The following is a 12,281-nucleotide window of genomic DNA, read 5'->3' on the forward strand; positions in this document are numbered from 1 at the left end:
TAATTGGTAGTAGGCTTTCGAGCCTATACAGCTTGGAGTAAGACAACATGCATGAAGGGGATGATGTGGACAAAATACTCATTTGCCTAATAATTCTGCACTCCCTGTAAATAGGAATGTAGTGCTTTGAGTAACAAAAAAAAAAAAAAAAAAAAAATCTGTTACACAAAGCAAACATCCTAAACTGGTTTTTGACATACTGTAGATGTTTCGTCATTAATATAATATAAAGATTTTAGTTGAAAAACAGAATTGCTGTGAGTCTCTTTTGTTTGTATGCAATTTACCATTTATTTAAAATTTTACAAACCAGTTTATGGCACAAAAAACCCAGTTTCCACACATTAAATTATTTAATTAATTCATTATATAGTGTTAAAGGAATTTAAACACAGCAAATCATGTCATAAAATTACAGAAATGTAATAAATTTGACAGAAATCTGAAATTTGATTGGTTTATGACAGGGGATTTCTTTAAATCACCCTGCCGTTCTTTCTTTAGCCAAGACTCCTGAGTTAGAAAACACAAACACTGCAGTTCTTTCACTCGCGAGGACGGTCACAGAGCACTCGCACAGGAGACACTCATGGACTCGCGCTTTGTCACTGTCTGCGTTTTTTATTTATACAAGATTGTTCTGTGTGTGTGTGTGTGTGTGTATTTTCTTGAAAACGAGCTGAGGTTTCACTTCTCTACATCTAAATGTTCTTTAAAAACAGGAAGCAGTTAGTATCTGCATAGGTTCATCACAAGTTACTAGGTGAAAAGTCATGTAGACATGTGATTAATGAAAGGATACATTTCATGTAGCTGATCACATAAACTTAAACATTTGCTTTAAAAACACATTATATTTCTGTACATATATTAACTCCTGGTCTTGCAAGTTGGACTGCAGTAAGCATTCATATGCTTTTGTTGGAGAAATGATTGAATGCGTCTGTCCCGCTGACCAACTTTGTTGCATGAAACTTCCTTGGACGATCAGGATCCTAAGAAACAGAAGTAAAAGAAGTAAGTAAAACGGAAAAATACGAGATGAAACTGATTCTTTCAAAACAGGGAAAAACGTCGGCCTTACCTCTATGGGGTAAGCACAGGTGGGAACGTAACGGATCACAAACCCACAGCGTCTCTTCTGTGATGTGTTGGCATCACTTGCGTGCACAAGGAGTCCATCATGAATCTATATGTTAAAGAAACAAAAGGTCATTCATTCAACATACAATGTCTTTAGCCTCATTTATAACCTTCTAAGTTAAGTATAAAACCGAACTCACAGACATCTGTCCAGCTAACAGAGGGCATAACAGAGCTTCCTCCACTTGCACCAGCTCCTCTGGGATCTCCTGGTTCACTGACAGCATGTTCCCAGGGCGGAGGGCTTGGCGATGGGGCAACATGCCAGAGCAGTGGCTGCCTACAGGAGGAAAACTCAACACTGTGAGCAAGACTGCTGATTTTAGAAAGCACATTTTATAGCAAGTTGCATAAAAGAAAAACAAAACAAAACATTAAAGCAGATGAAATACCTGGGATAACCTGAAGGGCACCATTTTCTTTTAGTGAGTCATCCAAAGCGAGCCACACAGAAAGAACAGGGCCACCAGCGATACCCCAGTACCTGAACAAACAAATAGAGTGAGACAAAGGAAAGCAAAACAAACACGTGTTTGCTTCTTTGCCTGTTGAGTAAAATTTACCTCATGTCCTGGTGCCAGGCAACGTATGGAAGTTCATCTTTTTCAGCATGCCCATTGCTTTGGGCAATCTTTTCCTCCTCGGCTGGTTTGACCAGTGTTGGGTATTTGCAGATGAAGCGGGAATCCAGCAGGATGACATCTGGGCCCAAGACAGCTGTGATCACTTGCAGGATGCGAGGGTGTTTGGTCAGGTTCATCACCCATGGATACTGAAGGTGAACATTGTGAAGGCTGTACTGCGTGTACTTAGTACCTGGAGATACGTATAAACATAACGCAGCTTTCCTTAGAAAAAAACAGGGCAACATTTAGCCTACTAGTTTTAATTACTTTTATGTATATTCGTACTTTTAGAAAATAAATTTAACTCATTAATGATCTGTTGCTACTTTTTCTCAACTGCCTTTTCTGCACTAGCATTGTCTTGTTATCCATCTCTCTTCATCGCTGTGTGCTACTTACCAAATTCCATCTCCAACTTAGAAAAGGCATCTCTGGCTTCCCTCAGCTCTGTCTCATTCAGCACAGGCAGTGCAGAGAGGAAGCCCTGCTGGTTGTAGCTCTCTCGCAGTTTCTCTGTGGATGCAGTCATCTCTGCAGGACTTGTCTCACAGACGATGGCTAAGACTTTTTCAGAATTTATAAGGTAGAAGCTGTTTGTCGGGGTGGTATTTAAGGGCTAGAGAAGATATAGAAAGAGTTGGTAAGGCAGAACAGTTCCTGTTTTCCTTCGTGTTTTCAGTGACATAAAAATAAAAAAGCCCTGCCCACTTGCCATGATGGGTGAAAATAAACCATATAAACAATGTTTGTTCTGTGGACTAAAGCAGATTAAGAAAACACCCTACAGAGGTGCAAAACTGACTTATTTTTCTGGAGTGGCAAAACCACAGTAAAAAACAAGTAAAATAAGAAATGTATAACTTGGTGAAATGTGGAGAATGCACCACAGGGAATACAGCTGTTATTATTAACCATAACTGCTGGAGTAAATGTGTTAATAGCATCATACCTGTGCACTGTTCAGTTTTCAGTTGGTGTCTCTCTGAGTCTGGATCCTGGATGCTCTCCAATGCTTCTGCTGCACAGGTTTATATAGTGTACAACCCACCTTCCAAGGAACTCCTCTCTCTGTGTCATCGTAAAACTTCTTTGCTTTGAAATTGTGCTACACAACAGTTATCCCATGACTCACATACTTTTCAAGTCAATGAATACCAGAGCAGTGAACGATTCAAGACAGCCAAGGCAGCATGGAAAAAGGATGTATGTGCTGGTATTGTTAGCCCGGAGCCACATTTTACCATCAGGAAAAAGAAATGGTATTTTAAAGGTGTGACATGTTGTGAAATACAAGTAACAATAACATTTCAAGCAACATGAATTCATTGACTAAATTCCCCTGCTCATCACAACCTTTTGTTCAGCATGTTCTCTTACTTGTCAGGAATTTACAGAATGAGAGACCGATGAGACAAAGACATACTTCATATTGTTTGTTTCATTTTTCTCCGTCCTTTCTTATTATATCTGTGGTGCTGTGTAAAAGTTTTGAACCAAGCCTCTTCTGTCCTTAAAAAATAGGTAAAAATCCAGGAAAGACTTGAGACAAGATTTCAGGAATACATCTGGTGCTTCAGTTAAACCATCTACTCTTGACTGAAGTCTCATCAGAAATGGTCTCTGTGAAGGGTGGCTGTCAAGAAGCCATTCATAATGAAGGGAAAGAGGGTGAAAAGGGTAAGGCATCCCAAATTATACAAGAACTGGACTGACAGCTATGCCCATATGTAAACTTCTGAGCACATCTGTGGGCAGCAGGTCAAGATAGACGTAAAACAGTGAGTTTCTACAGCCATCTGTAAAACACGGTGAAGGCTCTGTCATGGTTTGAGGCTGCATTTCAGCCACTGGTGTTTGGGCTCTTGTCCAGATTGATGTCACTGATGTCAGTACCTCTTTTGATCCACCGTAAAACACCATCTGGAAAGCACCTGGTTGCGAACGGCTTAATTTTTCAGCATGGCAAAAATCCCAAACACAGTGCCAATGCAATAAAAGCATAACCTTATAACCATAACCATAACTTGTGTCATTTTATTTCAGTGATAAAAGCTGATAAAAAACCAAACTAGATTCAATAAAAGGTCTTGTGGGAAGATTAATAACAATATATTTTATTTATAAACTGGAAAAAGAGATAAATGAGCAGCATGGAAACAACCCATCAGTTTGAGGATGCAGATCGGTTTCAGTGTGACAAACAAACAACACCTTCCACAGTGACTTCCTTCTGTCACTTTGGTGCTGACAAGCAATTTTACTTTTAAATATATCTGTGAAAATCAATGAATCAATGACCGAATAAACATAACAACCCTTTAATACAAAGACAGGCAACCTTTCACAGCCTGTTACAAAAACCTGGAAGTATGCTGTGGAAAATCTTGTTTAGGAAAACCCCTCCAGTCACTCTTTGGTGACCTCTGGTTTCAGTGAAGACAAAGACCACTTAGCAGTAAAAAGGCACAGCAACACTAACCACTTCCTTCAGACTGCAAAAACATTAACCTCTGAGGAAAAAAACCCACTCAAACCTACTTCCTTTTACAACTTTCTGAAATTGCAAATAGGTTTGATGGTTCAGTGCAATGCGTCCATTGAAGAACTACATAAACGGCACAGCTGTGTTGGTATGCTGAATCAATGTGAATACATGTATTAAAATTGATCATCAAATCATGCTTTATTTTATAATGTTTACTAATTGGCTAATAACTGCTTTGTATATTAGCCAATTAGTATCTATGAACATTACACAGACAGTTTAATAAAGCCACAACTGTCATTTATGAATCCATATGAGAGTAAGTAATTTGTAATGCATATATAAGCATTATTACGATGACTAGTATGAAGCTAAACCTTATGTTAATAACATAACATAACACCTTGTCTGTGTTTGTGAGATGCCAGGAATGATCATTGATCAGTAAAATCATGATTGTACTACACGATATCCATAGTTACAACACCATGGTATATACAACATATGCCATTTAAACAATCTTTAATTACACAAACTAATGAAAATATAATTATTAGTGATATTAATTATCTGTATCTTTAATTAAAAATTATAGATATTAAATGACCTTTTACAAAAAAGGGTTATACAAAAGTCTTGCAATGAAGTGAAAGATTCAAAAGGCGACTTAAATATGTTAATCCTAATAAAAGCATATTTACTCCTTATCAAAAACATGAAACGATGCAAGTGTCATGAATTACATTCATAAATCATGCCTGATTTTGACTAAACTATCTACACAGGCACATCTTCAACCAATGTCAGTCCCGCGTTGCTAAATTATTAAGGTATAAGTTAAGTTATGTGGGTAAGTGATCGAGTTAGCACAGCTGAAAACTGTCATGTTAAGTAACGACGTCATTATAGTTTCAAAATATTCCTTAAAAATAAAAGAAGGAACTTTCTTCTGAAACTTGTCAGGTTATGTTTGTTCTAAGTGATGATGTCATACGTACAGCAGTGTGCAACTACTTCCCTTCACAAACCAGCACATTTGTGCACAAACAGTGAATCTGTCAGTTGAGGATCTGTGAGGTGTTTGTTTAGCTCGAACTAGAGTTTTTGGTTCGCTCATCTTCTCGCTCAGTTCTGGGCTCCTACTTCTCTTTCTGTTCTTTTTGTTTCAGTTTCTCTTCGACTGTGAAGGGAATATTTCATAAAGTTGTTCTTTTTACACTATAAGGAAACTTCAAACTTGCAGCAGTGATAGTTATGTACACACTGGCAAATGTTTCTGCTGAAGTGCTTAAAAAAATTACTTAAAGAGTTTGACTTTGTCTAATGATGCTTTTCCAGACGAGACTTAGTACTTAAGATCCTTTGAGAGCTGCTGACACATTTAGTGAGTCTGATGTTACCAGGCAATCATTTTCTGTAAACATGACTCTCTAAGTCTCACACTGAGTCTTTGTCCCTGTTAGGGTGCTTTGGGCAGAGTGGGTGGTGCTGTTTCCTTTTCTCTCCGTTTTGTGGTCTCTTGTCGCCCCCTAGCAGCTGCTGCTCGTTATTACAGCGGTGGATGAGCACAGGGTTTTTGTGTTCAGACGTCTTCTGTAACAGCAGCCTCTGCAGCATCTGTTTGTCCGACCGCTCCCGTCTGAAGTCATCCTCATATATCTTAAGCTGATGGGAAAAACACACGAGATTCCAGTGACAAACACATCTTTAAGACATTAAGGTCGAAGCTGAAAGGGGTTTAATCCGTACATTTTTTTTTATTTGGAGCAGCTGTGGATTAATCATATATGCCTACTACAATATGTTTAAACATATTGCATAAATAAAAATATGGCATTAAAGTCTCTAGTTTGACACTATAAACCAAAAGAAATAACCAGTCACTGCATGAATTTTCTATTGCTTTACATTTATTTTGCAAGGTTTGGATCAAGATCAGACAGCAGGCAGGCTTCATAATCTTTGTTTAAGGGATTTAAGTATGAATGTGGGTGTGTTCGCCTGTGTGATTGTGTGCTCTTGTGCGTAGATAAAAACACTACCTGTTCTTGCAGTAGTGCCACCTGTTGGCGCATCTCCTCTCTCTTCTTCCTCAGCTTTCGGTTCTCCTGCAGCGTGTGCTTGTGGTCGTTGTGCTCTGTCTGATATTCTGCCTCATATATCTCAGTCTGCTGACACAAGACAAAAACATGGCAGCGAGCCAGCGTTAAAGCCGTATCTTGCAATCTGCAGACGCTTATTACTATGAATGTCTGCGCGGCACAGAGCCACCACTTGGTGGTGCAGTTCACCGCCTCATTGAAGTCTCTTTCAGCATTAAGCAAATCTTTCCCTGGCAACAGCGAGTCGACATCAATTCTGTTCTCGTCTCATTAGAAACAGACACATTTCTGGAAGCTGTGCAGAAGAGAGCAGCCCACCTGACATCTCAGTGCCTCCAGCTGCTCTTTTAAATCCTGCACTTCTTGCTTGGAGTTTTCCATCGCTCCCAGTGGGGAACTGCTGGCCTGGCCTTTTCGCTGATACTCAGCCTCTGGGCTGGTAGAAGCTGGGAAAAAGGAGGGTGAAGGGTTTTGTCCAGAGCCGCAAGACAGGTCAGGATGACTTCCCGGGCCCAGAGCTGGACCTCGCATCACAGTAGTAAAGCTTCCCTTTGATGGAAAAAAAAAGACAAAGAGATGAGCAACACTGTGATCATACAACTGAAAAAAAAGAAAAGAAAATGCACAATGTGATCAGGTCCAGGTGAGACCCTCTGACAGGAGCAATACCGGTTTGGCAGGTGTAAAGTCTCTCCCTGGGTGGTGCAACCTGTTCTCCAGCAGTCTGATATATTCTTGCAGCTCTTGGTTCTTCTTCAGCTCCTGCATCAATGCTTGCTCATAGTACTCCTTTGCACTCTGCAATCCCAAATATAGCAACAAATATCACACATGCAAACCACATCTATTATCGATGGCTATTTATAACAGGCGCAAGATAACTGTTTAGGAATCCCCTTGTCTGTGACACCCACTTCTCAGTATATAAGCAAATGCCCAGAATAAATCGTGCGGTGGCGTGTTAGCGCTTAAAATATTGTTGCATTTACCTGCTGATGTTCAACTTTGAGGAGCAGTCTGTTGTTTAGCTGTTTGATTGCGCTGTTCTCCAGCTCCAAAGCCTCCAGCCTGTGCTGTAGTCGCAGCGTGGCACTGCGGTACACCTGGTCCCAGTCCTCGTTCAGCTTCATCAGCTGTGACACATCATCATCACCATCATCATCTCACAACAGTCATTACTGCCAAGGCCTCCACTGCAGTAATCAATAGCATCGTTCATTTAATCTTTACTTCCGTCACTCTGTCTGTCGTCACAACAATGCTGGCATCACAAACTGAAGCCAGGCACTTCATTCTTACTCTAAATGCATTAGAGTTACCCCCCTACCCACCCCCAACCAGTTCCCTTTTTTATTAAGAAGCAACTAATTAAAATCAGGAAGCCGAGGTTGTATAATAGTGAAAAATTGAACTCAAATGATGGTTCTTCACAGCTTTGCAGCAGTTTTCACACAACACCCACAGTTCTCCTCTGGTTTTCAGAGAGAACTAAATGTAATTGCCAACATCAGCAATAAAATGCGGGCCAGCAGAGGATATGTGCCGGTTTTAATGCGATGCTGTACCTCCTTGTTGACTCTGCGGAGCTCAGTGTTCTTGTTGAGCAGCAGCAGTTTCTCCTGGTCAGTCGAGGTGACTGTCAGACTCTCTGTGATCAGAGTCACCTGCTCCTCTGTGGACAGCAGCCTGTCAGCCACGGGACTCTCCTCCTGCGCCCTGCACACCGACACACAGATGCTGTTTACGCATGCATACATATCAGAAGAGGATATGGAGTTTGCCTTAAATAAAATCATGATGAAGAACATCAGAAAAGGATTTCCATTAATAAGCCAACACATGTACACTTAAAAAAAAGTCAAGGTACTTTTGAACGCCCACTCCCGCAGAGTGCACTTACAGTGAATCGAATAGGAGCCATTATGCACACCCACGCACACACACACACACACACACACACACACACACACACACACACACAAATGCATAGTCACATTATGCACTCAAAATACTCAGGCACACACACACACACACACACACAGAGCGATGTTCTTCTCAGTGTCTCTCCTGGCATATCAAAGTTTGTTTACTATCCGATGTGTCTGCGCATTGATAGCCTATGGAAACAACGTGGGTGATGATCCCTGGAAAATGCACTTTTCTATTGAACTGCATGCAGGAACGAAAAATATTTGCAAGGCCTAATTAGACAAACTAGCTTCCTTTCTACCAGCTCTGATAAGAGATCTACTTAAAAAGAAGCAGCTAAGAGAGCGGCAGCCGAAAGGGGGAGAAGAAGCCCGAGGGTGGGGAGGTGGGGTATCTGCTCACGGAGGAACACACAAAACCGTGAATGCAGGCCGCAGGGCTTCTTAACACAAAAATACTGCCGCAACCTCACAGAGCTAAGTACTACAAAGAATAACAATTTGCGATCATACCTCATTCCCCTCAAGGCTAAACTCCTCCGCAAACACATGCTTTCATCCACTTATGTTCAGTGTCCTGCTATGTGAAAATCTGTGTTACACAATTTCAGAAAGCAGCAAGGCAATAGCCACAAATAGGAACATGGAAGTCTAATCATGAGCAAAGTGGCACAATGGGTTAACTTTAGAACCTATTACTATTGCTAGCAAGACTCTTTTTATATATAAATGTGATGTAATCTGTTAAAAATAAGTAAATCTAACCATACATCCATTTTTTTCCATTTATCCATTTCAGGGTCGCTGAAGCTAGTGTTGTGCAATACTGCACACATGGATCAATCCGATACCAAGTAAATGCAGGGCCAGTGTTGCCGATACAGTACTGATAGCTGTGAAGATGGCGTATGCAGGAGAGAGCAGTGTATGTTAGTTCTCTTTTCGTGTTTAGTCTGTTCCTTGGTTTCGTCTCTGCCTTATCATCAGTGTCTCTTGTTTTAGTCTGTCTAATCTCCGAGTTTTGTTATCCTTTATCTCCCTGGTCATGTCCCCGTGTTTGTCTGATTTCCCTCTCCTTTCACGTCCTATGTCAACTTCATGTGTCTCGGTCGAGTGTGTTGTTTCCTGTTTTATTTTGATAGTCTCCTGCCTGTGCACCCCAGGTGTGTCCATTCTTGCTTCTGCTGTGCATCTATTGTCTCCGTTTGTTCTTTGTTGCGTTTTCACTCATGATGTATGAGTTTACATCCACGTGTACATCCCTACAGTAGTTTAGTTAGTTGTTGTTCTCTGTTGTTTTTTCCAGCGTTGAGTAAAGCTGTGATTTTTACTTTACTTTTTTTTTTCCTAGTTCTGCATTTGGGTGACAGAAACTGGGATTTTTGGAGATTTTGGAGATCTGGAATGCAAATGTACCTTTCTCTAAAGCACTTTGGGTTAGCTTCTCTTGTTTAAATCTGTAAATCTGCTATAGGCTATAAATAACATATGTTATGTCTGTGGTATATTTTTTTAATTTTCAAAAAATGATACCGATATTATGGATATCTGGTTCGATCTGCCCACCTCTACCTGAAGCCTATCGCAGCTGTCACAGGTTGAGAGGGCGTAGTCTGGGCTGATAGAGATAGGATTGTGGGAATCCCCCCAAACTTGGCTTCCAGGAAGTCAAAGTACATGTAAAAAGGCCCCAGCTACCAGATTCAAACCCTACTTGGACCTACATGCCCCTCTGTGCTAACCTTTATTTAAATAGATAACTTTGCTGTCAGGTTCATCAGTTTCTCTAATGGGACAATACATTCTGTGTCCTCTTGTGATTATAGGAACAGTATTAAGGGAAGTTGTTTTTTTTAAAATTTTCATTCTATGTCTAGTGTGACTAATTTTGGGCACCAAAAGTTTAGCTTAGCAACGACAAAACAAACCTCAAAAGTTCCTCCAAATACACCAGTGCCCTGTATAACCTCATTTAAAAACTATGCTTTTCTGAGAACTGCTGAAAGCCCTGGACAATCAAACGAATGTTGTTAACAAAGCTCAGAACAGTGACTTTTTCCTTGTTCTCTGAAAAGCTGATATTTTCAAAAACCTTGAAGAAATTCTGCAAAAGTTCCTTTGGTTCGTTTAAAATGCTCAAAGCCTGTTCTGAGATTTGAAACGGTTATTATACAAAAAGCAAGTGTAACCATGGTTAAAACTGCTTGTCTAATTTTACACTCTGTGCCATCTGTCATATTTCTGGGCTCGACGAGAGCGCAAAGGGCTTTAGCACAGACTGTTTATGGTCACTAATAGGGAAATCAACTACAATGAACCCCCTGCTCTGCAGTTTGGGAGGTGCAGCATGAGGGCAGAAGCTGTAAAGAAACACAATGAAATGAAACGGAGCCTAACTTTAGTGGCCAGTACGGCATTAAATACAAATGCACCCATGCCCAAAACCCTGTCTTGGCAAGCTAACGCTGTGTATTCAGCCATCCCACTGGGGCAACTATGCTTCATGTCTCCCTGATACAGAGCTTTTTCTCTTCCAGCTTTGACAGCCGATACACACTCTGTGACCCAGTTTCACTAAGTTTTCAATCATATGCCATCACCACACCAAAATGCTACTGCCTTCTGCGGCAATATGGTAATTTACTGTCATGTCATATAATAAAGAGGTAGACAGAAAAAAATCTTTCCTTCTTGCTGGTAACCCTGACAAATATCACTCTACTTGTGCGTGGGGTGGCCACAGTTAAAGCCCCACAGGAGGAGGCGGACGAGGCTGCTTTAAGACAGACTCATCATATGCGTAAATACTGTTCCCCATTGAGAATAAAGAATATTAGTCACACACACACACACACACACATGTATGTTTAATATGTAGCATATAATTAGCATAATAAACATAAAAGACACATAAATTATACTTTTTTAAAAGGTTGATTTCTTGACATTAAGCAAGAAATGACATTTTGGTGGCATTTGTATTTAAACCAAGTCTTGCGAAACAGTGAACTGAAGCCTACGTTTTTTTGGTGATCTCATGGGAAACTCCGCAGTTACTCTTTATTCCTCCTCTCACTGAGGGGAACTTCCTCGTAAAACTACACAAATATCTTTACAAACATCTCACAAGAAAAAGGACTTTATCTACAATGGGAGTTTGAGTCTTTTTAAAGCATTTCTAAAAGGGAAGAGCTTACAGGCACTGACGAGACGACTGTTAAAATGACACCTAAATATTTATTGTATACCTCGGGCTCTGAAACTATGTACTTTTTTAGGTGGACAGAAACTCAGCAGCCCTTGTACAGTATAGGTAGCCATCATAAATCTTACCATGAGAAGTATGGATTTGAGGCTGTGATTGACAGGATTTACGGCATATTTTCCTGTTTTTGTTTCTATTTCATACGTAGATATACACACACGCACTCACACACACTTACACACTCACCACAACTCTTCTTCAGCTGATTTGGGTTCCTGTTGGCTCTGAGGAAGGCTGCTGTCACTCTTAGGTGAAGCATCTTTCTGTCCTCCTGTTGCTTCTGCTTCTGCTGCTGAAGATGATAACGAGGAGGAAGATGACAAAGACAGCAGATCTCCATCCATTATAAATCGAATATGTAAATTGTCATGAAGTCCTCAAACTAGTTGTTCTTCATACAGCCTCCCCAGTGTGTGTGGTGGAAAGTAAATACTGTCGTCTAGTATTGATACGTAGTGAAAAGAGGAAGTAGCCGAGACCATGAGCCACATGATGCAGTGAATAGGAAGTGACAAGCTGTTCCAGCTCTTTGCTGAGGAGGGTCTGTCCCACCGTACTTTAGCTGTTGAAAGTATTGTACCCCCCCCACACATGTGGCCACACATTATTCAAATGTTTTCTCAGTTGGCCTTTTTGGTTTAGATCATTTGGAGAATTTGGGAAACTCCAGTTAGTGTCGATTGTGTGAGTCTGTGCATGTGGGTCTGTGCTGGGGACTGCGTGCCTGTTAGC

General features: G+C 40.6%; 2 protein-coding genes across 3 annotated transcripts; both read right to left on the reverse strand.

The window, feature by feature from the left end:
* Positions 1-211: 211 nt before the first annotated feature.
* On the reverse strand, positions 212-3,726 carry zgc:174917 (probable alpha-ketoglutarate-dependent hypophosphite dioxygenase). Of its 2 annotated transcripts, none has more exons than XM_019367596.2 (7): positions 2,719-3,726; positions 2,169-2,359; positions 1,707-1,959; positions 1,536-1,627; positions 1,284-1,423; positions 1,085-1,189; positions 212-995 (listed from the first exon to the last, which is right to left on the reverse strand). In XM_019367596.2, the coding sequence occupies exons 2-7, from the start codon at positions 2,296-2,298 to the stop codon at positions 909-911; spliced, it is 807 nt and encodes a 268-aa protein (XP_019223141.1). In that variant the 5' UTR covers positions 2,299-2,359; positions 2,719-3,726; the 3' UTR covers positions 212-908. The 2 variants fall into 2 exon arrangements, with proteins under 2 accessions (XP_019223141.1, XP_003445994.1); XM_003445946.5 differs by having other exon boundaries at positions 213-995; positions 2,169-2,385.
* A 141-nt stretch (positions 3,727-3,867) lies between these two features.
* On the reverse strand, positions 3,868-12,009 carry si:ch211-153b23.7 (uncharacterized). Its single transcript, XM_005467870.4, has 7 exons — positions 11,736-12,009; positions 7,922-8,072; positions 7,346-7,489; positions 7,026-7,154; positions 6,675-6,905; positions 6,297-6,422; positions 3,868-5,919 (listed from the first exon to the last, which is right to left on the reverse strand). Exons 1-7 carry the CDS (start codon positions 11,891-11,893, stop codon positions 5,692-5,694), a joined length of 1,167 nt encoding a protein of 388 aa, XP_005467927.1. The 5' UTR covers positions 11,894-12,009; the 3' UTR covers positions 3,868-5,691.
* Between the last annotated feature and the right edge of the window lie 272 nt (positions 12,010-12,281).

This window comes from Oreochromis niloticus, linkage group LG2 (assembly GCF_001858045.2).
Source record: "Oreochromis niloticus isolate F11D_XX linkage group LG2, O_niloticus_UMD_NMBU, whole genome shotgun sequence".
Taxonomy (NCBI): domain Eukaryota; kingdom Metazoa; phylum Chordata; class Actinopteri; order Cichliformes; family Cichlidae; genus Oreochromis; species Oreochromis niloticus.

Bases quoted from the DNA above. Each gene is read 5' to 3' on its own strand.
- zgc:174917 (XM_019367596.2), bottom strand. From the start codon at position 2,298: ATGACTGCATCCACAGAGAAACTGCGAGAGAGCTACAACCAGCAGGGC. The intron at 1,424-1,535 runs GTATTTCATCTG...TTCCTCCTGTAG, and splicing joins TGCCCTTCAGGTTATCCCAG to GCAGCCACTGCTCTGGCATG. The intron at 996-1,084 runs GTAAGGCCGACG...TCTGTTTCTTAG, and splicing joins CCTGTGCTTACCCCATAGAG to GATCCTGATCGTCCAAGGAA.
- si:ch211-153b23.7 (XM_005467870.4), bottom strand. From the start codon at position 11,893: ATGGATGGAGATCTGCTGTCTTTGTCATCTTCCTCCTCGTTATCATCT. The intron at 7,490-7,921 runs GTACAGCATCGC...GATGTGTCACAG, and splicing joins TCCGCAGAGTCAACAAGGAG to CTGATGAAGCTGAACGAGGA. The intron at 5,920-6,296 runs GTAGTGTTTTTA...TTTTCCCATCAG, and splicing joins TGGCACTACTGCAAGAACAG to CTTAAGATATATGAGGATGA.